Consider the following 25,923-nt stretch of genomic DNA (forward strand, 5'->3'; position numbering starts at 1 on the left):
AGAAAAGGGACTAGTTTGAGTGTGGATTGTAGTAAAAATTCAGATGGAGTTTCTATATATTCATGAAGAAACACAGGACATTCAAGTTGTCGGGACCCTAATATCTTTTATCATATAAATATCAGACACAGAAAACTTATATTAGGTATCAAAAAACTTTACAATCTGTACAGTCACTTTTTCACCTTGTAGTTCTTTTATATGATACATCTTTAGACAGAAATTCACAAGTGCTCAGTAAAAAGGGGAGTGAATTACTAGAATACAAAGTGACGTTGCTGTCGTGAACGTGAACTTGTCCTTGTGACCCAACCTTTTTTCAGGTCAATGTGAGAAACAGCTTTGCTTCGTAAGCCAAACCTTTGTTAGGATTATGTTTGCTGGTGGCACCAGTTCCTGTGGCTGCATGCAGTTAATCCACTCCGTGTCTTTTGACTTGGTGGATGTAAGAACATGTGGTGAAACTGCTGCTTCCTGTTCATCTCAATACTGAGTTCTGCTCTGCTCGAGACCATCTAGCCATGGGAACTTGACCAATGGAGGAGATTAGGACCTTCTGGTTTCCTGTGATGCGGATTATTTATGTAAGAACTAACTTTAGCTTTTGGTTTGAGGGTAAGAAAAATGGAATTTGTGTTATCTGATGACATTAAAAAATAGATGTATTCCTGTCCAGGTCTATGTCTAAGGAAAGTATGAACAGGAAACAATACACACTTCTGAGTATGTCATCACTCACACTTGCTCCATATGCAGCAAGTAATGCTGCTCCTGTACATGTCTGTATCTGGTAGTAGAAACTGCTTTGCGGATTTCAGAGTTTGGATTTAGAAAAAGGGTAAATCTGTGTGTAAAGCAGTCCTTTGCCATTTATTTAAATATTAGCCACAAACGAGTATGTCACTAAAACTCAGTACAGAGAGGTATGCCAACAGGAAACGGTCTTTCACATGAACTTCCTAGATGAGCTGAATCCGTCAAGCAGACCACACACAGTTTGCATTCTCGCAGGCTTGGTGCTGTTGGTGCTAGATGTTGAATTGATTTTGTTAGACTCTACTCTTGACAGTTGGTCAACTTACATACGAATCACAAGTCAGCATAGTACCAGACTTTCCAAGCATGAAGCTGTCTGTCTCAACAGAAAACAACCAGATGAGGTTCTTTCAAAGGCTAAAGAGGCTGACAAGAGTTGGTGAATAGTTTCACACACAAATTGAACCCACTAACCTTCATAATAAATTATTTACATGGCTGTTACTTGTGCTTTTGCAAAACAACACAGTTTACAAGGTTCTGAAGAATGCAAGAAGCAGTTTGTCTGTCTTATAACAAATATAACTACCCTTGTAAATTTGTATAATTGACTAAAGTTGTTCAGTTTACTTCCACATTTTATGGAGAAAATCCCAAGCTACATGCATGCCTGATACTGTATATACATATGTACATATGTACATGCTGTCAGCTACTTAAGCCATGATTTAGTTAGCTTATTTCTAAATGATGGTATCAGTGAAGATCATTTAAGCACAAATTCAGTTCAGAAGAGAACCTTAAAATAGTTCACTTCAAAGTGACAAGTAGAACATGAAGAGTTCAGCACTCTTCACAGACTGTTTCAGAGAGCCATGCATTGATCCTGGGCTCTGGGCCTTATGAGTACAAATGTGTTTACACTCTTAATTACTTAGCCAGTCACTATGGGATGTCATAAATATGTTTTTGGTAGTCAATCTGATTTCATATTTTAAGATGACTTTTAAGACTTAGAACTATGGATAATGTTGTAGGCTGTCCAAGACCTCACTATCGGGAAGCTACAGTCACACTTTACCTCACTTTTGGTACTGGTTCCAGAAAGGGTAAAAAGACATTTTCATATGAATACCAAAACTTCTGTATTCTTCAGAACCCTTTGAGGCACACTGAAAAACAATGCTGCACATTATAAGTCTTTTAAGTAAAAGTGCCAACAGTAACTGGCTTTTCCTTTTTAAAGACAGATGATGTAAGGTTGGTATGTTGTATCTCTTATTCCACGTAGGGAAGGAGCTCTCCAAAGCGCTCAGTCCAGAGTGTGCTCTTTGGCTTGCTGGGCTAGGAACAGTCAGCCTGCTCCATTTGTGCCAAGACATGATTGCTTTTCTCAAGCTGAAGGGATTCTATTTTCTTCTGTGCATATTTCAGCTGGATCTTTAGGGCATCATTATCTGCTTTCAGGGTATTTATTTCCTAAAGGGGAAAGAGAATATAGCATGTTAATAAAGTAGCAGTGAATAACAAATCAGTTACAGTCACAAGAGCACTTGACATGTCCTATTTATTCACTGTGGTTGAGAATTAAAAACTATTTTAAAAATAGTTGTTTGGCCCTGAATAGAAAATAGCATGTTTAACTATCACATGAACATGTTCAAACAGCACTTAACTCGTAGCACATCATAGTTAGTGGCTCACAAACAGAATAAGACAAAGGCTGTGGATGTGGTTAGGTAGTAGGCAGCCTTAATATGGCAAAAACAGAGTCTCTGGTTTGCTCTGCTCTGAGCCATGAACACAGCACTTAAGAATCCTGTAATGTGGGCTGGAGAGATGGCTTAGCGGTTAAGCGCTTGCCTATGATGCCTAAGGACCCCGGTTCGAGGCTCGATTCCCCAGGACCCACGTTAGCCAGATGCACAAGGGGGCGCACGCGTCTGGAGTTCGTTTGCAGTGGCTGGAGGCCCTGGTGCGCCCATTCTCTCTCTCTGCCTCTTTCTCTCTCTGTCTGTCACTCTCAAATAAATAAATAATAAACAAAAAAAATTGAAAACAAAAAAGAATCCTGTAATGTGGTGTCATGATTAATCTAAAAATCCCCCAAGTTATTGAAAAGTAGTGTGCTCCTTTGGTAAAGATAAGAAATTTGCTGCACCCCTAAATTGTGATTTAGTGATCTATTTGCAATGATTTAATAACAGAGCAATTGGTTGATTTCTAGACTTCTGATTTTTGAGGATAGTGTTCTTAAAAATTTTATCAAACTTGGGCTGCAGAGATGGCTTAGCAGTTAAGCGCTTGCCTGTGAAGCCTAAGGACCCCAGTTTGAGGCTGGGTTCCCCAGGCCCCACGTTAGCCAGATGCACAAGGGGGCGCACGCGTCTGGAGTTTGTTTGCAGAGGCTGGAAGCCCTAGCGTGCCCATTCTCTCTCTCTCCCTCTATCTGTCTTTCTGTGTCTGTCTCTCTCAAATAAATAAATAAATAAAAATTAAAAAAAAATATTAAAAAATATCTTGGCTGGAGAGATGGCTTAGCGGTTAAGCGCTCACCTGTGAACCCTAAGGACCCCGGTTCGAGGCTCGGTTCCCCAGGCCCCACGTTAGCCAGATGCACAAGGGGGCACACGCGTCTGGAGTTCGTTTGCAGAGGCTGGAAGCCCTGGCGCGCCCATTCTCTCTCTCTCCCTCTATCTGTCTCTCTGTCTCTGTCACTCTCAAATAAATAAATAAAATATTTTTAAAAATCTCTAAAAAAAAAATTATATCAAACTTAATTACGTTAGAAAGAGTATCTGGCCATGGTCTGGTTAACTGGGATACACTGGGTTGTTTCTCAGACTGCCTGACTTAGCCTGCTGTCTACTAGTCACCATGTACTACTGAGTACTTGTAAGCCTGATACAGTACATGATGAGAGCATTCTGATCCTCACACACACTCGGACAGTAGATAGTAGATGTAAGTTTATAGAAGCAAAAACTGTTGACATACACTGACATTTTGAACCTAGGTATATCTGAGGCAAAAGCCTTTGCTTATTAATTAATTAATTAATTTTTTTGCCCCATGCTGATTTGGAGATATACATAAACTAAAGTGACATTGCAGCAATACCTATTACAGGCTGTTCACAATACTGGTTTAACTTGACTAGCTCACTGTGGGCAGAGCTGTTGAACTGCAGACATATCATTGCACACAGTAACTTCTGATTTTGAGGTTTATGACACTGATAAAAGTAAAGAGAAGTGACTGGGGATGTGATGAAAGGTTTTCTGGCTCTTCATGACTTGGCTGGCATTATTCTGTAACTAATTTATCTCAGATCTTTGCTGCCTATTTCTCACAGCATTGTTGGTAACTTATATTGATACTTTTCACAGGTATGTAAAATGACAAGATTTGAAGCCGTAGCTTGGAATTTTAGCCCTGTATTATACACAGGCTTAAACAGTTTGTAGCTCTAAGAGCTGGCATAAAAACGTCAGGCTGGGAACAAAGCTTTACTCTCATGACCAAGGCCCTTTCTGCCATGTTTCAACTGCTCTTAAAGATGAATTTGGCAGTTTTCACTTCTGAAGAGAAAGGACATTCTGTAACCCACATTTGATTAGCTTGTTTCCTAATGTACATAATTAAAATGCTTTGGGGGCTGGAGAGATGGCTTAGCGGTTAAGCGTTTGCCTGTGAAGCCTAAGGACCCCGGTTCGAGGCTTGGTTCCCCAGGTCCCACGTTAGCCAGATGCACAAGGGGGCGCACGCGTCTGGAGTTTGTTTGCAGAGGCTGGAAGCCCTGGCATGCCCATTCTCTCTCTCTCCCTCTATCTGCCTTTCTCTCTGTGTCTGTCGTTCTCAAATTAAAAAAAATTTAAAAAAAATGCTTTGGGACCTGAGAATGTAGTTCAGTTTGGTAGAGTGCTTGCCTAGCATGAAGTCTTGAGTTTGATTTCCAGCATGACATAAAACTGGGTGTGGTGGTACCTGCCTGTAATCCTAGCATTCCGGAGGTCAGACTTTGCTGCATAGCAAGTTTGAGGTTAACCTGGGATACACGAGACCCTGTCTCAAATGAAAACCAAACAAAAAAAGTACTTTGGGTAAGAGAGATCCTTTTATCTAGAAAAGCTGTGGCTTTTTTTTTTTTTTTAATTTTTCTTAACTGTGTTCCTCCTAATTCTATGTTTTTCATTGCAGGCACCAAATTAAGTTTCACACATACTTGTTTTTTCCAGTGTTTCTCTAATTCCATTCCTGGGAGTGTAGCTGGGAAGGTACAGAGCTGAGGCCAGTGCTGAGACTACTGCGACCGCACAGTCTTTTCACTAAGTCACTCGCTAGGTGGAGGCTGACTTGTATTTTTACTGACAGACCTCCAAACACAGTACAAACCTTGATGTTTGGGAGGGTAAGGTAGGAGAACTACCTTTAATAAAATGAATGGTAATGTTAAAATGAATGTACCCTTGCTTCCTTGTCTCTAAGATGCTTGTTATCTGTAGCACATGCACTCTTCCTCCTCCTCTGTTTTTAACCTACTAGTAAGCAACTTGATTTTAATCTTCCCAGTCTTCAGTTCATGTTTTTCTCTTAGCTTCATGTCACTAGGGGAGCCAGAAAAAAAGAGATAAGTGAAAAGGAAGGTACCTGCTCCAGCTCTTGGTAGGTCGGGAGTCTGAGGTGACGGAGCTCCTCTTTTGATTTTATGAGGGATTCTTTATTTTCCCACTTGACAAAAGCCCGCTTCCGGACCAAGACAGGGCTGGGACAGGGAGATGTGGGGCTCGGAAGCACATAAAGAGAATCCTGGGCTGTCTTCCGTGGGGAGGACAGCATGAAGTGACCAGAAGAGGGTTCACTGCTTAGCCAGGGTAGCGCTTCCGTCTGGGTGGTCTTGTGGGCAACAGTCCTCTTCAGCCGAACTGAAATCTTCTGTGAGGACACTCCCATCAGCATGATGGTCCGGTCCTTACTCTCCTCACTGTGCTCCACGGCTTCCCCATTTTGGAATGTAAAAGGTCCTTCCTCAGGTGCTGTGGGGAAAATAAGATCATTTGTTAGTACTCTCAAAAATACCTAAGAGTCTCAGAAGCTTCAAATGAGACCTGTGTAATTGTTGCAGGAGCTTAGCTCCATTTCCAAGCTCCCCATGTAAGAGGAGAAATCCTGGGGTTTTGCTGACCAAACCACCAGACACGTGTCGGGCTGCATCCATGCTAAAGAAAAGGCATCTTTATCTATGCACAAAGGTTGCCAAAAGACAACTTTCTGTACGTAGTCTGCCTCAGTACAGGATAAATGTATCGACAGAAATGTTCCTTTATAGTTCCTGTGGAGTTTGGGGCTTGAGAACTGTCATCACTCATACCTTGGTTTGGGCCCAGGTCTCTAGCAAACAGGGACTCTGTGAGACATATTGTACAACTGGTGAGAGGTGGCAGTCTTAGTTTTGTGGAAGCATATGCTATAATATATTGCCTTTATTTGATATTAATGGAAAAAGGACAAACCAGCCATCCTGGTTTTCTTCCTTTAACCCTTGCCAGTACCCCTGTCCAGTACCCATCCTAGAAATACTAACAACGAGGAGCAATTTGCCAGAAAAGTAGAGTAACAGTGGCTATATATGAGATGGGTGATAGGCTTTAAGGTAAAATGAAGATCTCCTAAATTTATTTTCATAGAGTACTAATTCTGACCATGTTGCATTCATTAGGTATTATAGATCACTTATTTATAAAGGTTTTGAATTTTGTTTATTTCATTCAATGAAGTTGAGAAATATTCTACCTTCCAGAGGCTAGAGGATGAAATGAGAAAAAAGAAGGCTTTATTTTTGAGTGTCACTTGATACTAAACTTTTATATTTTGTACCTAAGATTGATAAAGTCAGAATGTTAAAGCGCTTGCTGTGTAAGCATGAGGACTGAGTTTGGATCCCCAGCACCCTAATAAAAATGTGGGTGTTCCTGTAATCCCAGTACTGGAGAGATATAAACTGGAGTGTCCCTTGGGCTTGTTGAACAAATAAGGTGCAAGGGAAGATACTTGACATTCATCTCTGCCATCCACATGTGTGTGCACATAAGCATCTAAGCCAAACAAAAACAGTTATCTGACTTAAATCCATAGTTCCAATACCAAAAATTGTGAATGCAGGTGTTTCTCTTATTTGCAGACTTCATTTTCTTTGGATTTATAGCTGAGAGTTTCCCATATTATTGTCCATAGTGGCTGTCCTAACTGACATTTCCATTAACAGTCTTTAAAAGTTCTTTATTCACCAGGAGTTTTTTAAAAAACAACACAGTAACCACTATAGTTTGTACAGCAGCTTTTGATTTATGTTGTTCTCTTTTCCTTTCCTGTCCCTGATCTTTCTTTTATTTGAGAGCGAGTATAAGAATGAGCACACTAGGGCTCCTTTTCCTCTGCAATCTCCAGATGCATGTGCTACTTTGTGCACCTGGCTTTACATGGGTACTGGGCAAATAAATCCAGGCCAGCAGTCTTTGCAATTGAGTCCTTTTAGTGGTTAAATCATCTCCCCAGACCTGTTCATTGATTTTCGACAGTGTTACTCTGTGGCCCAGACTGGCCTAACACTGCAATCCTGCCCTAGCCTCCCACATGCTGGGATTAGAGGACTGAGATAAAATGCCCAACCTGACTTATGTTTGATCTTTTTTTTGTTTGTTTTGGTTTTTCGAGGTAGGGTCTCACTCTGGTCCAGGCTAACCTGGAATTAACTCTATAGTCTCAGTGTGGCCTTGAACTCATGGCAGTCCTCCTACCTCTGCCTCCCAAGTGCTGGGATTAAAGGCGTGCACCACCACGCCCGGCTAATGTCAGATCTTAACATATTTATATCTAATGTCAGATCTTGGTATATTTATTGGTCATTTGTAATCATTTGAAAAATGTCTGTTCAGGTCATTTCCTTATAAAAGATTTTTTTTTTTTAAGTTCTTTGTATATTCTGGATAGTAACCCTTTGTTGGATGAATAGCTCACGGTGTTTTCTCTCCCATCCTGTAAGCTGTCTCTTCACAGCACTGTTTCCTTTGCCATGCAGAATCTTTGTTGATTGATAGAATAATCCCATTTGTCAATTATTGCTTGTTTTCTGGACTTTTGGGGTCTTAGCCTTTCCCAGCGTCTTTAAGTATTTCCCATTCCACTATTGGAGCTTCAGACTTTTGTGGTTTATATTAAGGTTTGATACACTGTGGATTTTATTTTTTATTTTTTTGGTTTTGTTTTGGGTTTGGTTTTGGTTTTGGTTTTCCAAGGTAGGGTCTCACTCTAGCTTAGGCTAACCTGAAATTCACTATGTAGTCTCAGGGTGGCTTTGAACTCACGGTGATTCTACCACCTCTGCCTCCCGATTGCTGGGGTTAAAGGCATGCACCACCATACCCGGCTGGATAGGTTTTTATACAGTATGTGTGTGGGAGGGTAAGGTTTGTTTGCTACACATGAAAATCCACTTTTCTTAGTACCAGTTGTTGAAGAAGCTGTCTTTTTAATTTCATTTGTTTATTCTGTTGAATGTCATTATGCTTTTAAAAATTGTCTTATCAAATATTTTCTCCATTTTTTTTTGTCAAGAATCAGTTGGCTCTAATATGTATGTGCTGTTTCTGGGTCCTCTATTGAGTACCAATGTTCTATATGTCTATTTTGATAAGCATACCATGCTGTTTAGGTTACTACAGATCTGGATGTAATCTTTTTGCTTGGATTTTATTTTGGAAACTGTGTTCTTTACTTCCTCCCTTAATTATGCTTATTCTTTGGTTCTTTTCTAGTTCTCTTTTGAGTATCTCTTTTGGTGGGATTCATATTCTTACATGTGGTCATGATGGTATATGGGGCATCCCAAAGGACCTTTTGTAAGGCTGATCTGCTGACCCTGAATTCCCCTGGTTATTGCTTATCTCAGGAAGTCCTTCCTGAAGAGTAGCCTTGCTGGGCAGAGTAATGTAGGTTAGAAGATAATTTCTTTCAGGACTTAAGCATATGCCATTTCATTCCCTCCTGCCCTGTAGGGTCTCTGATGAGAAATCTCATGTCAGACTAGCAAAGGTTCTCTTAATCATGTCTTGCCACTTTCTCTGTGCAGTTTTTAAACCCTTTCTTTTTTTATTTATTATTTTTTTATTTTTTTTACCATTTTTTAAAAATTTATTAGCATTTTCCATGATTATAAAAAAAATCCCATGAAAATTCCCTCCCTCCCCCCCCCACTTTCCCCTTTGAAATTCCATTCTCCATCATATTACCTCCCCATCTCAATCATTGTACTTACATATATACAATATCAACCTATTAAGTACCCTCCTCCCTTCCTTTCTCTTCCCTTTATGTCTCATTTTTAACTTACTGGCCTCTGCTACTAAGTATTTCCTTAAACCCTTTCTTGGTCTACAATATAACATGAAAAGCCCTTTGGGTCATGTCTGTGGGTTCTATTAGCATTGTGTATGTGGATATTCACGTCTTTCCCAAGATTAAGGAAGTTTTCTATGCCTTAGTCTTTATTTGTTTCTGTATGCTTTGATCATTTAGTGATGCTCCACAGGGAACCTAATGTTCTCTTTATTCTTTCTTACCTGTTTCAGTATGTCATTTCAAAATAAACATTATTGGGACTTTCCACTCAATTATATTTGCATTACTGTGTTTTGCATTATAATTTTCACAAACTGTATTTGGCTCTTAAAAAAAATTCTCATTCATATCCTGTATTATCTTCCTAATGTCTTTCTTTCTTTTTTTTCTTTTTCACGGTAGGGTCTCATCACTTTATCCCAGGCTGACCTGGAATTTACTATGTAGTGTCAGGGTAGCCTTAAGCTCAAGGTGATCCTTTGCCTCCCAAGCGCTGGGGTTAAAGGCATGCACCACCATGCCTGGCTTGTCTTTCTAATTTCATTTGTTTATTCTGTTGAATCTCATTAAGCTTTAAAAATAGTCTTATCAAATATCTTCTTCATTTTTATTTATGGAATCTGTTGCCTGAAAGCTATGATCTTTAGGAAGTGTCATTATTCCCCTGTTTTTGCATATTTGTGTTTTTACACTGAAATTTAGGTATCTGGTAAAACAGATCTTTCTGCCAATTTTATGGAATGTCTTAGAAAGCAGCCAGTCCTGTTATGTGATCATTCAAAGTGTGGAGAAGGCCAGTGCTGGAAACCATGAAGGCATGATGGAGGAATTTGTTCCTCTCTGCTATTGTGGGTATGTACAGCCAGGAACAGGGCCTCAGGTATATATCTCTGGGAATGGGTGACAGCTGGGGCTTTTCTCACTCTCCTTTCAGCTGTAGTACTCATCAGGGAGCAAGGGAGAAATGGCTGTGGCTCGAGCTGTGTTCTTAGGGACAGAGTAACAGGACTTTTCCTCTGACTCTTGTTGGAGTTTGTGATAGCAGAATGCTCTGGGCTGTTTCTCTCCAGAGCTCTTGGGTCTTATATTGTAGGGTGAGTACAGATGGAGTGTTGCACTGTGCATCTTGCCCTAGCATGCAGCAGTGAAAACACTGTGCTTCTGTGCAGCCTTGCAGGGAGTGGTGGTGGGTACCATGTAGGTGACTGCAACTGCTGGAACTCATAGGTTCCTGGTGTCTTCCAGGGCAGGGTTCCTTCTTGCTTTGCTTTAAAGGTTGGAGACCTCCTTTCCTTTCCATGTGGCAGCATCTATGCCCTCAACGCAGGACCTTCAGCAGGCGTGAGTCCTAAGCACTCTACAGAGCTTCCTGCTGAGCCAGTTCTGAGAGATGGGAATGTGTAGGGACTTCTGAGCCCTTGAACCGAGCAAGTTGAGACCACAGGTCCTGTTCCCAGAAGGTTTCTGACCATACAGCACCTGAGGTTCAGTAGGTGATCTGAGCACTTTGAATGACTATGGAATTCAGGTTATGAAGCTATGCTGTTAGCCCATGAGGGTTTCCAACTACCAGGCTTGCCAGTATCTTGCTAGTAAGAGCTTGCCAGTACTCTTACCCTCACACTCCAGTGAGGAATTCCGTTTCCTCTGCTTGTGGGACTGGAGTGTCAGAGGTCAAGGTATTTTCCTTGTCTTCTTTTCTTACTATGTTGTTCTAGGACCCTAAGTCTTGCACTATTTCCCCTTTTGTCCTGCTGGTTCCTAGTGTTCCCCTATGGTCAATCTCAAAATGCATCTAGATGCCTGGATCCTCTTTGTGGAGGGGCAGATGAGAGCTAGATGTCTCTATTCAGCCATCTTGAACTCCCACCCACTTATTTTCCTACTTTCCTTTAATATAGTTGTACTCTTGATTACAACTGAAATTATAAACTATGAATGAGTGTTCCCTTCTATTGTTTCAGTGGGATTCCTAGACCTGGAGTGAGCTGGGGAGAGAATCTTGGACATTCTACCTTTTGGGAGGGAAAATGATGGTAATTAACACTGAAACTGCAATAAGAGTTCTAAGTCATGACTACCATGGAAGAAATTACTGGAAACTTCAACTTGACGGGCAGGTGCCATCTCAGAGAATAAATACTGGCACAGATGGAAGTGACCTGAATTGGTGACAGTATGGAACAGTGATACATCCATTATGAACACCTTGTGGTATAGCAATTTCCATTTGCTGCCCATGATCCATGGCTGTTTATGTAATGCCTTGGTCTGTTGCCTGGGGCGGAGATGGCCTGGATGGTGAAAGAGTAAGCCCTAGGGTGCATCCCCCTAAGGAATCCTTTGAGAGGCCTCAGCATCCAATTTTTCCTGGAAAATTTGAATTTTATGTGACAGACTGATGCCTGTGTGATATGTAACTCATATAAAGTATAGGATGCATAGTGTAGGGCCATATTTTTCTCAGTGGTATTTGCATATTTCTGTAAAAGTGGAATGCCAACTTTTAGTTCATTAGCATATTCTTTGGGGGGGGGCGTCTCCTTTTCTAGAACAAAGCATCCCAAAAGTTTGAACTCCGTCTGTTCATGTGGTGTGGGAAAGGATTCAGGGGGACAGCAAGAAATTGAAACTTGGAATTTGCAATTTTTACATGCAGGAAAGCAGTATAGTTCTGATCTACTTTATCATTAAATACTACTAATACTTAACCATTAGGTTTTTAAAGTAATCAAAAGCTTTCTGTAGGCATTTGTGACTCTAGTGACCTCACTACTTCAGGGAGTCCATTTCAAAAGAGTAACGATAATAGTGTATGACACTTACTTTGTGTTGGACTCAATTTTAAGTACTTGATATAAGTAGATTGCATGCAGGGAAAAAGGTCATTGGAAAGGACACACATTCTTGCCTCCTGTCAGAAATGAACTTTTCCCTTTGGTTCTAATTAGAGGTCATGTGGCTTCTTGTACCGTATAAGTCCACTGACCTGAGTTGGCCCAAGGTCCTTGTGTTCTTCAGCAAGTGAAGGGGATGGGTGTTTTGCCATGCTGCCTTCCTGTCTGCACAGAAAGCAGGGTCCTGTCCCCAACCAAACCCCTAGATGTATTGGCTCTCATCTTTTTTAATAGTCCTTGTTTTAGAGTGTATGGTGTGTACACACACACACACACACACACACACACACACACACACACCACTGGTGCTTTCTGGCACTTAAGACTCTCTAAATGGACTCAGGTTTCTATGTCACCTTTTACCTATACTGTCACCTGTGCCACAGCACTGAGTCACCATCCCACAGCACTGTAGCTCTTCCGCTTTAGGCCTTTTGCCTCTATTGCTCCTCTTTGGAGTGCTCTTCACCCTACTCTTGACTCACCACCCCCCTTTAACACTCACCTGACATTTTGCCTTCTCCAACACATCTTTCCCAATAGTGCTCTACAGAGAGCCTTTTATTCTTTATGCTTGTCATTTGTCACTGTTGAATAGGCTCTAGGCATACACTTTCCCTGGACTGTTTGTAACCTGTTCCATGTTTGTACTGTATTTTTTTCTCCTGACTAGAGAGTCCTTCCAGCTTCTTTGCCCTTTAGACTTGGGAAGTCTCCAGTATATGTAATCTAACACAGCTTCCTTATTGTACTGTTACTTGCATTTTGCTGTGAACAGATCTGCCAATTTGTCTTCCCAGTTTTGAACTCTATAGTTTAGTTCTAGAGCTTTCCTTGAATGGCACGATTTTATTCTGCAAACTTATCTTGAGTTTTACTCCTTCGTTCTTTTTTTTTAAACTTGTTTATTTTTATTTATTTATTTGAGAGTGACAGATAGAAAGAGGCAGGGGGGGGGGTGGAGAGTGGATGCCCCAGGTCTTGTAGCCACTGCAAACGAACTCCAGATGCGTGTGCCCCCTTGTGTATCTGGCTAACGTGGGGAAATTGAGCATTGAACCGGGGTCCTTAGGCTTCACAGGCAAGTGCTTAACCGCTAAGCCATTTCTCCAGCCCTCCTTCATTCTTTTTACCCTTCTGTTCCTAGAATTTCCAGTTTTTCCCACCTGGCACTCATGGTTCCCAAACTCGGGTTTGGGGCTTTTCTTATGGAAGAAAATGGAGATGTTTAAGAAACAGGAGTTCTGTTTTCAGGCAGTCAGGGTCAGAGGCCAAAGAGGGAACAAAGTAGATGCCATTCTGCCCATTTTGGCAAAACTGAAACTTGGGTCTAATCCTGTCTTTTCAAGATGGCTGCCAGTGGCATGCCAGGCAGGAACTTCCTTCGTCAGGTCCTTGAGTCCATGAACCAATCAGATCATGTCCCTCCTGTCAGCCACTTGAATCTGAACCAATCAGGTTTCTGTTTACATACAAATCTGATGACAGGTAACCCTGGTTAAATATCTGAACCAAATAAAAGGAGGTTAACCACAGGGCCCAACCTGCTCTCTCTTCCCTTTGCCCTGTGACCTGGACTGAGCATCTATCCCCATGAGTCCTTCCCTTCTCCTCAGCCTTGCTGGTATTTTTCTTCTTGCCTTCTGTGCCAAGCTTTGGGGCTACCTTCTCATTTTGATTCCATGTAAGATTTATCTTTGGGTCCTTCACTGTTTGTGGTCTGTTATTTGAAGGGGCTTCTGTGTCTGATCTTCCACATGTGTGTGGAACTGCTCCAGCCTTTTCTGAGGTATCAATTTTCCCTAAATAAACCATGAATTATGATTTCTTTCTCAATAAACTAAATAATTCATAATTTATCCTTCTCTAGTCATTTTATTAATTTATTATTATTATTATTTATTATTATTTTATTAATTTATTAATATTATTAATTCTATGTTAAAATAGAATACGGACCCGAAATTGGGATTCACAAGTTTTGGAGACCCCCTTCATGAACCACAAAATTCTGCATCAGTGGCACAGCAACTGAACAGTGAATTATCTTGCCAGTAGTAGCTAAGTATACTTCCTGCTACTGGCCAGAAGTGACAGGCACTTTTTTTTTTTTTTGGGGGTCAAGTTTCTTCCCTCAGTTTTTAGCTGTAAGTATGGTTGTGGTTGCTTCCTGCATAGGTGGTCTCTGTTACTCTGCAGAATTCAAGCTTTCAGCTTCCTTGGGTGCCTCTTTCTGACATGAAGCCAGAAAGACCTGTAGTTTGTGGTTCTACTCATTGTAGTATGTTTTCAGTACATTTCTGAGATACGGAGATGGTAATCTTTTTTTTTTAATGCAGCTATCCTTTGTAAATTAGTCTGCCATTTATGTACCATGTATATATTGTCTGTATATACATATGCATACACTCCTATCATTGGTTTGGAGATGAATAATAACTTAGGCCACTTTCATGGTCACAAATCAGTAACTAAAGGTACTCAATAAATAACTGCTAGATTTGATTTCCAGCTTCCACTCAGTTATTACAGGCACTCTTGGGTCTGAGGCATTGGCAAGGAGTTGAAATCCAGAAGAATATTTGGGGTAGGGTACATCAGTCATGGCCTAGCAGTTGAGGCCAAAGTTAACTGGAACTAAGAATCATGAGGTAATTTGTTCCTTCCCCTAAGCTGTACCTTTCCCTGTACACATCCCAAGATGAACATTCCCAGTGCCTACTTACCTTGAAGGAGATCTTTGGTCACCAGTGGACACAAGCTGGATACTGACCCCATGGAGGTGATGTGCTCTGCTGGAGCTGCAGGGTTCTTGCTTCGCTTCTTGCACTCAAACACTACCAGATCTTTGCACTGTTTGTGGCAATTCATCCCACAGTCTGTGAAGAAGACACCCTTGTCAGTAAGTCTACACTTTCTTCTCCAGGGATTTCTCACAACTAATTCCCACAGTGCTGTATGGTCTAGCCCAGGTGTCCTAGCTTCGGGGGCTAGATATCTGGGACCCCCTAATGAGCCCAGTGGTCTTCTCACTGGGTAGACCCTGGAGCTTATCATAGCCTGTATCAACGAGTCTCAGAACCACAGCCAAGATGCTTCTTGTTCTCATGGAGGAAAGTGATGTTGTCTTAGTCACCCTGCATGCCTTGCCCACTCAAAGCTGTTGGGTCTTACTTTTCCTTTCCTGCAGAAAAGGGTCTGTTCCACATGGTAGTTGTACTAGTCACAAGCAAGAACACTTATGTTGTTAGGTATGCACTGATAAAACAAAAACTGACTTGGGCCTTTAGTAATTTCTCTTGAGGAACTGATTCTGCCGACTACTATAGCACAGCCACCCCTATTTCCAGGGCAGCTGGGGCACAGAAATTGCATAACCAGGTGTTCTTCTCTTACTCTGTGTGGACCTGTGTAACTACTATGGATTTAAGAAAAAAATTCTTCAAGGAAAACCCCGCAGGCCAGGGAAGACAGCAGAGCCAGGTCTTACCTTTACACCGGTACCCTTGTTTGATCACTCCCCAGAGCTACAAGGCAAGCGAGACAGTGCACTGCATGTCATACATCAGAATTGCAAGTGGCGTTCCTCTTTATTTTCTCTCTCTACTAGGCATCTCCAGTGGGGAGACACCCAGTTTCTCTCTCATATCTTAAACTGAAAACAAGAAACTGCTAATCAGTAGTCAGCTTATCACCAGAAGCCTGCTGTAGTAGCTGTGTTATGATCCAGGCCATCTGCATGGATGAAATGCATGCAGCAAGAGAAATAGGCAACTGCAGACCTCAGCCTGGCAGAGAAAGAAGTCCTGGGTCAAGAACATGGATTTGGAGAAAATACTTGGTGGGGAGGGGCAGGGGGTCAGCACTAAGGTGATCTGTTAAACTCAAGTTCTTTGAAAGTGGAAGGAAGGTATCTCATATTTCTTAATACCATGTTTTAAAAAATATTTTGATTTATTTATTTGAGAAACAGAGAAAATAGATGCACCAGGGACTCCAGCCACTGCAGACAAACTCCAGATGGAGGTGCCATCATGTGCATCTGGTTTACATGCATATTGGGGAATCAAACCTGGGTTCTTAGGCTTCACAGGCAAGTGTCTTAACTGCTAAGCCATCTCTCCAGCCCATTTTAATAGCTTTTTAAAATAGTATGTAATACTAAAAACATATATCCAAATTGCACATTTCTGTACCATTTACCATCCTTCCTTCTGGGAGGAAAAAAAAAAGCAGAAGAAATCAGATAAGGTGAGTGGATGTCAAACCCACACACTTGGATTTCTGTGTCCTTCTGGGTGTTAGGCTGTAACCTGTGGTGAGTTTGTAAGAATTGTGAGGTTGTGCCTGTCTTACTCATTAAATTGCTCCGTCCTTCTCCCCACCTTCAACCCGGACACATTCTAAGAATAACTCACAAAGCCGGCACAGTTGTCACAGAAAGTGGGCTTCAAGTAGGTGGTCTCCTGGAAGTTGTGAGGAAATCCCAGGCCCAGCTTGGAGTAGATGGAGCTGGCCCTCATGAAGTAGGCTGTGATCTCATCCCTGCTGATGAGGCCTTCCCTGAAGCAAAAGACAGGCAAGGATGAGCACACGCGCGCGTGAGAGAGTGCACACGCATGTGCAAGTGTGTGTGTGTGTGTGTGTGTGTGTATGTAGAGGATTGGTGGCTTCTAGCCTTAGAAACTCATCTTTTCTTTTGGTCTTGGTGGGGGGGGGGGATACAGTATGTATTACCTGACAACTGCTTCTATGAGCTCTCCTCAGTAAGGGCATAAGGCAGCATGTAACAAGAAGTGAGGCAGCCTGACTTATGTCTACACTTGTTCTTTGGTCAAACTCAGTTTTCCTAACTAATTTGCCTACTATCTACAAGACTTGAAATCATGTAAAGTTTGTGGATAGGAAGGGCTTTATGTTAGAAACTATACATTTGGTTTTCCATAGAAGAGAGAAAGATTTTTCTAGCCATGATAAAAAGTATTGAATCTAGCTGGGTGTGGTGACACACACCTTTAGTCCCAGTACTTGGGAGGCAGAGGTAAAGAAGATCGCTGTGGGTTTGAGGCCACCCTGAGACTACATTGTGAATTCCAGGTCAGCCTGGGTGGGAGTGAAACCCTACCTTGAAAAGCAAACAAAAAAATTGAATCTTATTAATTTAATATTTTTAATAACTAGTAGCTGTTTTCAGGATCTGTATGGACAAAGCAAGAAGGGAGACTAAATGTTTTCATGTAGTTAACTCCTAAGCTAGCCACTTTATGGAGCCTTTATGGAGTGTGAAGTATTTGAAAAGCTTTAGGCCTTAAGTTAAATATGGCTCTTTAGCCCCCAAATTTACTAACAAGCATGTTAGCAGTGCATGTGAGTTTACAGATTGTCCCACTGACACCTTTAAGCTTGTTCTCGCCAACCAGCCCATGTGATCCTACACACATTAACTTACCGGTCTTTGTCCATCACACAGAAGGAAAATGGAAAACTTGCAGCAATCTTTTCAAACTCCTCCTGAGAAATGTATCCATCCTGGTCGTGGTCATAGTTCTTGAAGACAGACTGGAAAAGGAGTTTATGCAGTTTACTAAGGAGAAACCAGTCATCCATCCTTTTAACCACGTGGCAAAGGGACAGATAAGTGACAATCTGTCAAAAGCCTCAAAGAGAGGAACATGGACCCACGCTCCCTAAGCTGTGGCCCAGTTGTAGCCATTTACATCTGGGCCTCTGTTGCACCAGTGGCTAGAGGGGGCCCAGGTGTACTTAACTGTTAGCACATCGATTGTGCCATCCCCTTACTGCCACATACCACTGGTCTGCTGCAAGGAGTGACGTTTTCCCCCACTCTGCCCTTCTTGCGTGGTTGAGCACCTTCTCTGAGAAGCTCCCTCCAATAATACAAGGTGGATGTGTTCTCCTGTGTCAGCCCTCTTCCTCATTGTTCTGCTCCGTGGTTACATGGGATTGGCCCACCACAGTGATGGAAAAAGGAGGAGGATATATACCTCCCCTCAGCAGTTTGCCAACTCTTCAGTTTTAGATTCTCCTTGTTAACATTCCCAGACTCAAACATTTCCCAATACCTCATTACCCCCTTATCCAGTGAGGAAGACCACCCATCATGGGATCAGTGTGTTGGCAAGTTGTACCTCTTGAAACATTCCACAGTGACAAGAAGAGCAACGGTTCCTCATGCTCCCCAGAACTTCTTCACTTTCTGTTTCTATCTCTGTGTTACCCTCTTCTTTCACCCAGGAAACTAAAGTGGTTAGTGCCTTTGTTTTGTCTGCTAAAACTGCAGTACTTACATCCACCATTCTCTGGACATGTTTGCTGATGGTCTTTGGGTCAGGTTTGGGAGATACTCCAGAGGCCCAGTCCACTACCACTGGTGGCTTTGAAGGTGTCAGCGGCTAAGATGGAATGTTCAAGAAATCCTTGTGACTCTAATGCAGCATAATTCACAGTTCTTTCCCAGACAGTTACTTCTGTAGATAACCTCACTGTATGCAGTGACAGGAAGCAGAAAGCACACACACCACTGATAACTATAGTTAACCTCGGCTGACACAGTGGATAACTTAAAATGCTCCCTGTGCCTGACTTTCACTTCCTATTCCATTAAACCTCTGTCTGAGCCATCATAAAAAGGGGAAAGTCGAGACTGGGGAGATGGATCAGTGTACAAAGCATTCATCCTTCAAGCCTGAGAACCTGAGTTTGATCCTCCTCGGACCCCAAATAAAATCTAGAAGCTGTAATGTACTTTATTTCTAGCATACTGAAAGCAAGATGGGAGGCAGAGACAGGAAGATTTCCCAGAAGCTCACAGGGGGCAGAGCCAAGAGCAGCAGCAGAGTGAGATCCAGAGAAAGCCAGTATTCAATGAGGTGGACAGGCAAGGACTGAACTGAAAGTGTCCTCTGACCGCCACATGCACAGCAAGGCATCCATGCACACATGCACACACGCACCTGCACACACACATACCCACAAACCACACACACATGTACATACACACCCACATGAAAAAGTTGGTAGCTATATAATTTTTAAAAAGGGTAGGGCTAGAGAGATGGCTTAGTGGTTACGCACTTGCCTGTCAAGCCTAAGGACCCTGGTTTGAGGCTTGATTCCCCAGGACCCATGTTAGCCAGATGCACAAGGGGTGCACGCATCTGGAGTTCGTTTGCAATGGCTATAGGCCCTGGCATGCCCATTCTCTATCTATCGGCCTCTTTCACTCTTTGTCTGTCACTCTCAAATAAATAAATAAATAAAAATAAAAAGGGTAAAGTGGAGCATTTAGATTTTGTCTGTTCTCTGTTCACATTTTAATAGAAAAACGGATGAGAAAAAAACTAAGATAGCAAAACCCAAAAGAAAAATTTAATCTAGACATGCTGAGATAGAATCCATTTATAAATATTTGAAACTTGGTCCCAATTAAGATGTCTTCTAAAAACAGAGGTTAATTTTTCCACTGACATGCCTCTAATACCTTGAACATGGAGCCTGCCAAATATTTCCAGAAGGTAGAACTTCATCATTCTCTACAGACAATTAAATTCAACCAATAAACCAATAAAGTGGATTTCTTGTGTGCAGACAACTGTCTTCCCTTGAGCCCCTCTGTTTGGGAATTGGGAAGTGTGTTCCAGGGGATGGAAATGACTGCACTTGCCTGTAAGGGAGGCCAAGTCAAGTGGCCTGGAAGATCCTGCTTGGCAATGCCAGGGCTGGGCACTGCTAGCACTTCAGGGCATGCAGGCAAAGGACCCAGCCACTCCTCTTTGATGCAGAACCTCACAGGCTAATGAAGGTTTTCTCCCTACCACACTGGAAATACTGAAGTTTTGCTTCTGATTAGTATGCATACTGTCTTCATCAATACATCTTAGGAAAAAACGTTGGGGCTCTCTTTAGTAGGAGGGAGACATCACTGTGGTGCATAGCACTATACATTCTCTAATTTGTGAGCCACTGGTTCCACCGCTCCTGACACATAAGGTATAGCCGTGTGTTGCTGACAATGGTCCATTCAGCTAAACCACAAGCTACTGATGGGCAGGAACTATGCCACGCATGGGTGGAGAAGCTTTCTCTGTGCCTAGCACAAAGTTGAGCACACAGTAGCAGCAGTGTGCTGTGCTTAGTAAACAGTGAAGTCAGTTCCTTACTGTGGAGGAACAGCTTTTAAAGCACCTGCCCTTCACAGGAGTCCTTATAAGACACACTCACCGGGGCCTTGTGGTTCCTCGGTTCACGAGCATAGGAAAGCTCATAGATCTCATCTTCTGTGTAGTACAGATCAAGGGATAGCTGGCAATTGAAGCAGAACAGGGTTAACTGATGCTGTTTGCCATTCTGAGGACTGATGCTCTTTTTTATTATTATTCTCAAAAGTTGGTTCCTTTTTTTTTTTTTTTGCAGTAGGGTAAGCCTTATTATTTCTAGTTTAAATGTTGGAAAAGCCTCAAAATGTCCTCTTTTTTTTTTTTTTAATTTTATTTGAGAGCGACAGACACAGAGAGAAAGACAGATAGAGGGAGAGAGAGAGAATGGGCGCGCCAGGGCTTCCAGCCTCTGCAAACGAACTCCAGACGCGTGCGCCCCCTTGTGCATCTGGCTAACGTGGGACCTGGGGAACCGAGCCTCGAACCAGGGTCCTTAGGCATCACAGGCGAGCGCTTAACCGCTAAGCCATCTCTCCAGCCCTCAAAATGTCCTCTTAAAGCTCTGATTTCCTATCCAAGACTATATAATAGAGTTGATGTTGGTGTTGTCCACGGTAGAGACATTAATCACGAGGTGACAGGGTTGGACACCGCTGGATATATATAAACCTTGGACACCGCTGGATATATATAAACCTTGGACTCCATGAGAATGCTCTGTGGGGCAGGAAGTGGCCATGGCCATTATTTCTCCTTACACAAAGAAGCATGTTTAAACTTTTATTATTTTAGAACCAAAGTTGGCCCAGAAACTCACCCTTCAGAGTTTACAGGGGAAACCAAGACTGTAGGCCCACAGTCACACCTGGCAAATTACAGCACCACAAGTTTGGAAGGAAGTTGGGTTGCACTCCCGCCACATCCTCTACAGATCCGAGTTTGGTCTCTACTGACCTACCATTAGTACACATCATAAGCTGATGGTGGCAGAATCCAAAGAATAAACCTAGCTTTTTTTTCTGTTTTCAAACTCACTGCCTTGCTATATTTTATGAGATCACACTGTCTCCATCTGGCCACGCCTTCCACCTGGCTTGCTCTTCCTAGCGAATGCAGGGATTAGGGAAATGCACATCAAAGTCCACAGGGCACACTGCTTAAGAGAAAGCCACTGACATTTCCCCACTTGGGTCAAAATTCTGCTACCTAGTACTGTGGGCTCCTTTGGCAAGCTGGTCTCTGTACCTCAGTATCCCATCCATAAAGTGGAGATGGAAGCAGAGAATGAGTGGCGCTAACATTTGGCGAGGCGACTAGAATGGCTCCTGGCGCACCATGCGCGGACACTGCTCTGTGTGATGCTCACCGTCAACAAGTGCACCAAGTCTTTGTTGGCCTCCAGTGGCGGGGCCATCTCCTGTAGCTGGACCAGTTCGTTGATATGGGTGTAGAGGGCCAGCAGCTTGTGGACGTTCACCTTCCCGTCATCTAGATAGTCAGGCATGGCTTCGTACAGCGAAATGAGATCCTTGAGATGCACTCCCAGTATGGGGATCTTGAAGTGGGTGCATTCCCCATAGGCACGCCGGTAGTTGTCATAGTTTCTGCAGGAGGACAGCAGCTCGGTCATCTCACCCAGAACCTGCAGAGCAGAAGAACAGACCAGTCACACGTACTGGCCTGGCGGGTGCGCTGTCTGCCGCAGGCACCTGCTCACTCTCAACTCTGCCAGGATCTCATTCCATCTCTCACTTATTGGTCAATGGATGAAGCATCTGAAATGCTGATATTGAGACTCTGAAATTTAAAACTTCAACGAAGTCGAATGCCAAAGGATACTTACAAACAAGATGTGCTTTACTCAATTGCACTACACAGTTTAATGGGAAGTCGGGTTTTGTTTTTATATTAAAATTTATTTTCAAAAGGAATATAAGAGGACCAGGGTAATAGTTTGATGGCTAAAATGCCTACGACACAAGCATAAGGTCCTGAGTTCCAATCCCTAGCATCCACACAAAAGATGGGTGTGCAGATGTGCACCTATAAAACCAACACTGGGGAGACAGAGATGGGATTCTTGGGGCTTTCTGGCCAGCTACTCTAGCCTAACTAGTGAGCTCTAGTTTCATTGAAATACACTCTCTCAAAAATAAGAGTAAGTGGAGAGTAATTGAAGATGTCTGATATTAACTTTAGGCTTTCATACACACATGCATATGTACCTGCACACACATGTGCACCCACTTACAGACACATACACACATGCGCACATGCGCGCGCGCACATACACACACACACATGCACAATACAACAAGTAATAAAAAGATCTGACAAATAAAGGTTCAGGAGCATATGGTAAATAATACCCATCTAATCCCAAACCATGTGGTTACCTTCCCTAGTATCTTCTGGAAGCTTCTAGAGACACTGCATTCCCTGACACCTGGAATGTGATGTCAGCAAGTGCTGTCTTTAGCTACTGCCCTGGGGAATGAGTGCATTTCAGGTAAGTGCTTTCACTTCTGAGCCACATCTCGCCAGCCCCAAATGAGCTCCAGCATTTCTTTATTTCTTTTTGGTTTATTTTTATTTATTTATTTGAGAGTGTCCCCCTCCCACACACACACAGATTGAAAATGGGCATGCCAGGGCCGACAGCCACTGCAAACGAACTGCAGATGCATGTGCCACCTTGTGCATCTGGCTAGCTCCAGCATTTCTTTATGGAGCTGCAGTGACCTGCTGCATCATGCTATGCTATGAGCATACTTCTCTCAACAGTCTTAGACTCTGGATTGAGCTCAATCTCTCTCTCTCTCTCTCTCTCTCTCTCACACACACACACACACACACACACACACGACATAGAAGGAGGGGGACTAGTTGGGAAGAAAGGGTTAGCAGGAATGAGAGGAAGACGAGAAGATGAAGGGAGTTAGTATAATCAAAATCCATTCTATACATACATGAAAATTGGCTAAACATTAATTCGCACAGAAGCACATGAGAGGGAGAGAGAGGAGAAAGGTTCAAAACAAGCCTGTGTCTAGGAAGCATGTGGTAGTCCACTCATGGCCGGCAACCCTGAAGAGACTGAATCGACCAATTCCCAGGAATAATCCTCAGAGCCCCACAGAAGACAGTGGCACTGACCTTATTGATCTCATGCGGGACGTGTGAGCTGGTCTCTTTCAGCCTGGAGATGGAGCTGTGACACAGCCCGCCAATCACAGCCATCAGTGTGTTGAAGTTCTGAAGCTGGTGCAGCTTCTGTGATACAAGACAAGGCAACAGGGTCACCACACAAGCCAGCTGCATCAGTGTATAGGGGTGGACTTGACTGTCTTGTGAGTCTGGCAAATACTGATCAGACTAGTCATCAGCTTATAATTTTCTCCATATCCACTGAATTCCATACCAGATCCCCAGTTGGAACATGTGACTCCCTCTACTGTAGGTAATGTAGGACCACCATCTAAACATGTACTTTCCACATGTCATCTGAGAACTTGATTAACAAAGACTGCAGGACACAACCTGTCTATGCTCTGAGTCTCTGGATCTGGGTAGATTCAAGAGTTCTGTACTTCTTTTTTTAAATTGTTACTTATTTATTTGACACAGAAAGAGAGAGAATGGGCACATGAGCATGCCAGGGCCTCCAGCCATTGCACATGAACTCCAGGATGCGTGTGCCTTCTTATGCATCTGGCTAATGTGGATCCTGGGGAATCAAACCTGGATCCTTTGGCTTTGCAGGCAAATGCCTTAACTGCTAAGCCATCCCTCCAGCCCAAGAGTTCTGTACTTCTAATGCACTTTGAGTGAGTATCAGAGCCGGTGGTTCTGATACCATACCAAACTTTGAGAAGCAGTGGTCTAGACCATTTAGAGCTATAAAAATATATTAAACTTAATCTTTTTTTTTCCATGATCCCAAATTCACCACACTTATTTTTGAGGTAAGGGCTTTTTTTAAAAAAAAATTCTCCTGGCAATACCTATGCCTGGAAAGGGAAGTTTGGATGAAGAAGCCAGAATCTCCATCCCTCAAACATCAAACTCAACCATTTAGCAGAGCATCAACCCAAAGACCTAAGACAATTCGGGTTGGTCTGGCCTCAGCGTAATTTAAAATTGTCCATCTGTCTGCCATACAGACTGCTTGTGGAAATATATGTGTCTCTTGCATGGAAAACAAAAACATTGCCACCACTAGACCTGAAAGCAACTGAAGACACAAAACCCCCACTGAGGGTCAAGAGAGAAAGTAACTCTAGTGGAGGGACTAGGCAAGGGGCAAAAGGAACACAGATGGGCTGAACATCTTAATCCAGTCACTCACCTGAGCCACCTGGATGAATTTGATGAAGACTTCTGCTCGGAGCTGTGGAGTGGGGCGGCTGAGAACCATCAGCTGCACCCACTGGGAGATGCCATTGCATAGTGCAATGGACCGCTCCATGGTGGGGTTCTCCTTCACACAGCTATTTACGAGGTAATTTTGATAATCAGCAAACTGGGGGGAGAAAAACAACCATCAAGATCACATGCTGGTATTCTGGGAGGTCCGAGGGGCAAGTCAGCTCTGTTCAATCATGGCTGGGAACTGCTACTAGATCCAAAAGAATGATGGGAGGAAAATCAAATCATGACCCTCCACATCATTAGGCACATGAGGATGGCTGTACATACTAACTCACCCCACTTTGAGTACATATTGTTCCTGTCCTTTCTACAGAACACAGCATAACAATGCATTAGTATCAGTCTGATGCTACAGTTCAAGAAGACACTTTCTCTCATAGAAACAAACCTCTCTCTTTAGCTGCTAACCTTAAAAATGTGGTAAGAGTGCTGGAGAAATGTCTCAGCAGTTAGAGGTTTTCACTTGCAAAGCTTGATAGTCTGGGTTTGATTCCCCAGTACCCATATAAAGCCAGATGCACAAAGTGGCATATGCATCTCCAGTTTGTCTGCAGTGGCAGGAAATCCTGGCATGCCCATATTCTCTCTGTCTTTCAAAAAAATAAATAAAAGAATTTTTTAAATGTGATAATAAAAGCTCCCTGTTTAGGACATGGACTTGTTATAAACATCAAAAAAGATAATGTGTGAAAGCATTTTCACTTTTCACAGAGATATGTAAGTGTGAGGTAGTGCTCATGGGAAAATGATTACCTTATGGTAACAGCAGGCTGTTTGGATTGCCTTCTGCCCTTCACTGTGAGACAAGGCCAACTGAGCAGGATGCATGATATTTGGCTAGCTATATACTCAGTGGCCATGTTTTTCCAACTTAACTGTGGCTGACAACAGAACTGCATATGTGATGCTGAGACTATCCTGCAAGGTCTGGTCTAAGTGATGGTTTTAGCTACTGTGCTCTGGTCACCAGCAACTCTCAGCTCTAACAGTACAGCCAAGAGCAAGTGAGAATCTCCTCTCCTTTGACACTCTTACAGGAGGCGCTGATGACTCAGGACAGACAAACCTGAGAGGCAATGCACGACTTGCCACATTGCCTTTCTACTGATGCAGATGAAGCCTCTATCACTAGGTACCTCTGACCCTCTTCTGTAGACCTGTGTGTGGTGGTCTGGATTAGGTGCCCCTGTAAATGCATGCGTTCTAAGTGCTAGGTCCCCACGCTGGTGGCATTTTGGGAACTGGAGCCTCCTACAGGCGTATTA

At 42.8% G+C, this 25,923-nt stretch overlaps 1 protein-coding gene across 1 annotated transcript in view; it reads right to left on the reverse strand.

Annotated features, from left to right (window-relative positions):
• Positions 1-851: 851 nt before the first annotated feature.
• Rasgrp1 (RAS guanyl releasing protein 1) overlaps positions 852-25,923 on the reverse strand; it is a 72,178-nt gene continuing 47,106 nt past the window's right edge. The window contains exons 7-17 of the mRNA XM_004660767.2: positions 24,576-24,749; positions 23,384-23,500; positions 21,594-21,869; positions 20,292-20,372; positions 18,359-18,463; positions 17,500-17,609; positions 16,469-16,613; positions 15,541-15,577; positions 14,777-14,929; positions 5,407-5,792; positions 852-2,235 (exon numbers count right to left, since the gene is read on the reverse strand). Of these exons, the coding sequence (XP_004660824.1) occupies positions 2,101-2,235; positions 5,407-5,792; positions 14,777-14,929; positions 15,541-15,577; positions 16,469-16,613; positions 17,500-17,609; positions 18,359-18,463; positions 20,292-20,372; positions 21,594-21,869; positions 23,384-23,500; positions 24,576-24,749 (1,719 nt within the window). The 3' untranslated portion in view covers positions 852-2,100. The remainder of the gene's footprint in view (positions 2,236-5,406; positions 5,793-14,776; positions 14,930-15,540; positions 15,578-16,468; positions 16,614-17,499; positions 17,610-18,358; positions 18,464-20,291; positions 20,373-21,593; positions 21,870-23,383; positions 23,501-24,575; positions 24,750-25,923) is intronic.

Source organism: Jaculus jaculus, chromosome 8 (genome assembly GCF_020740685.1).
Source record: "Jaculus jaculus isolate mJacJac1 chromosome 8, mJacJac1.mat.Y.cur, whole genome shotgun sequence".
Lineage (NCBI taxonomy): Eukaryota > Metazoa > Chordata > Mammalia > Rodentia > Dipodidae > Jaculus > Jaculus jaculus.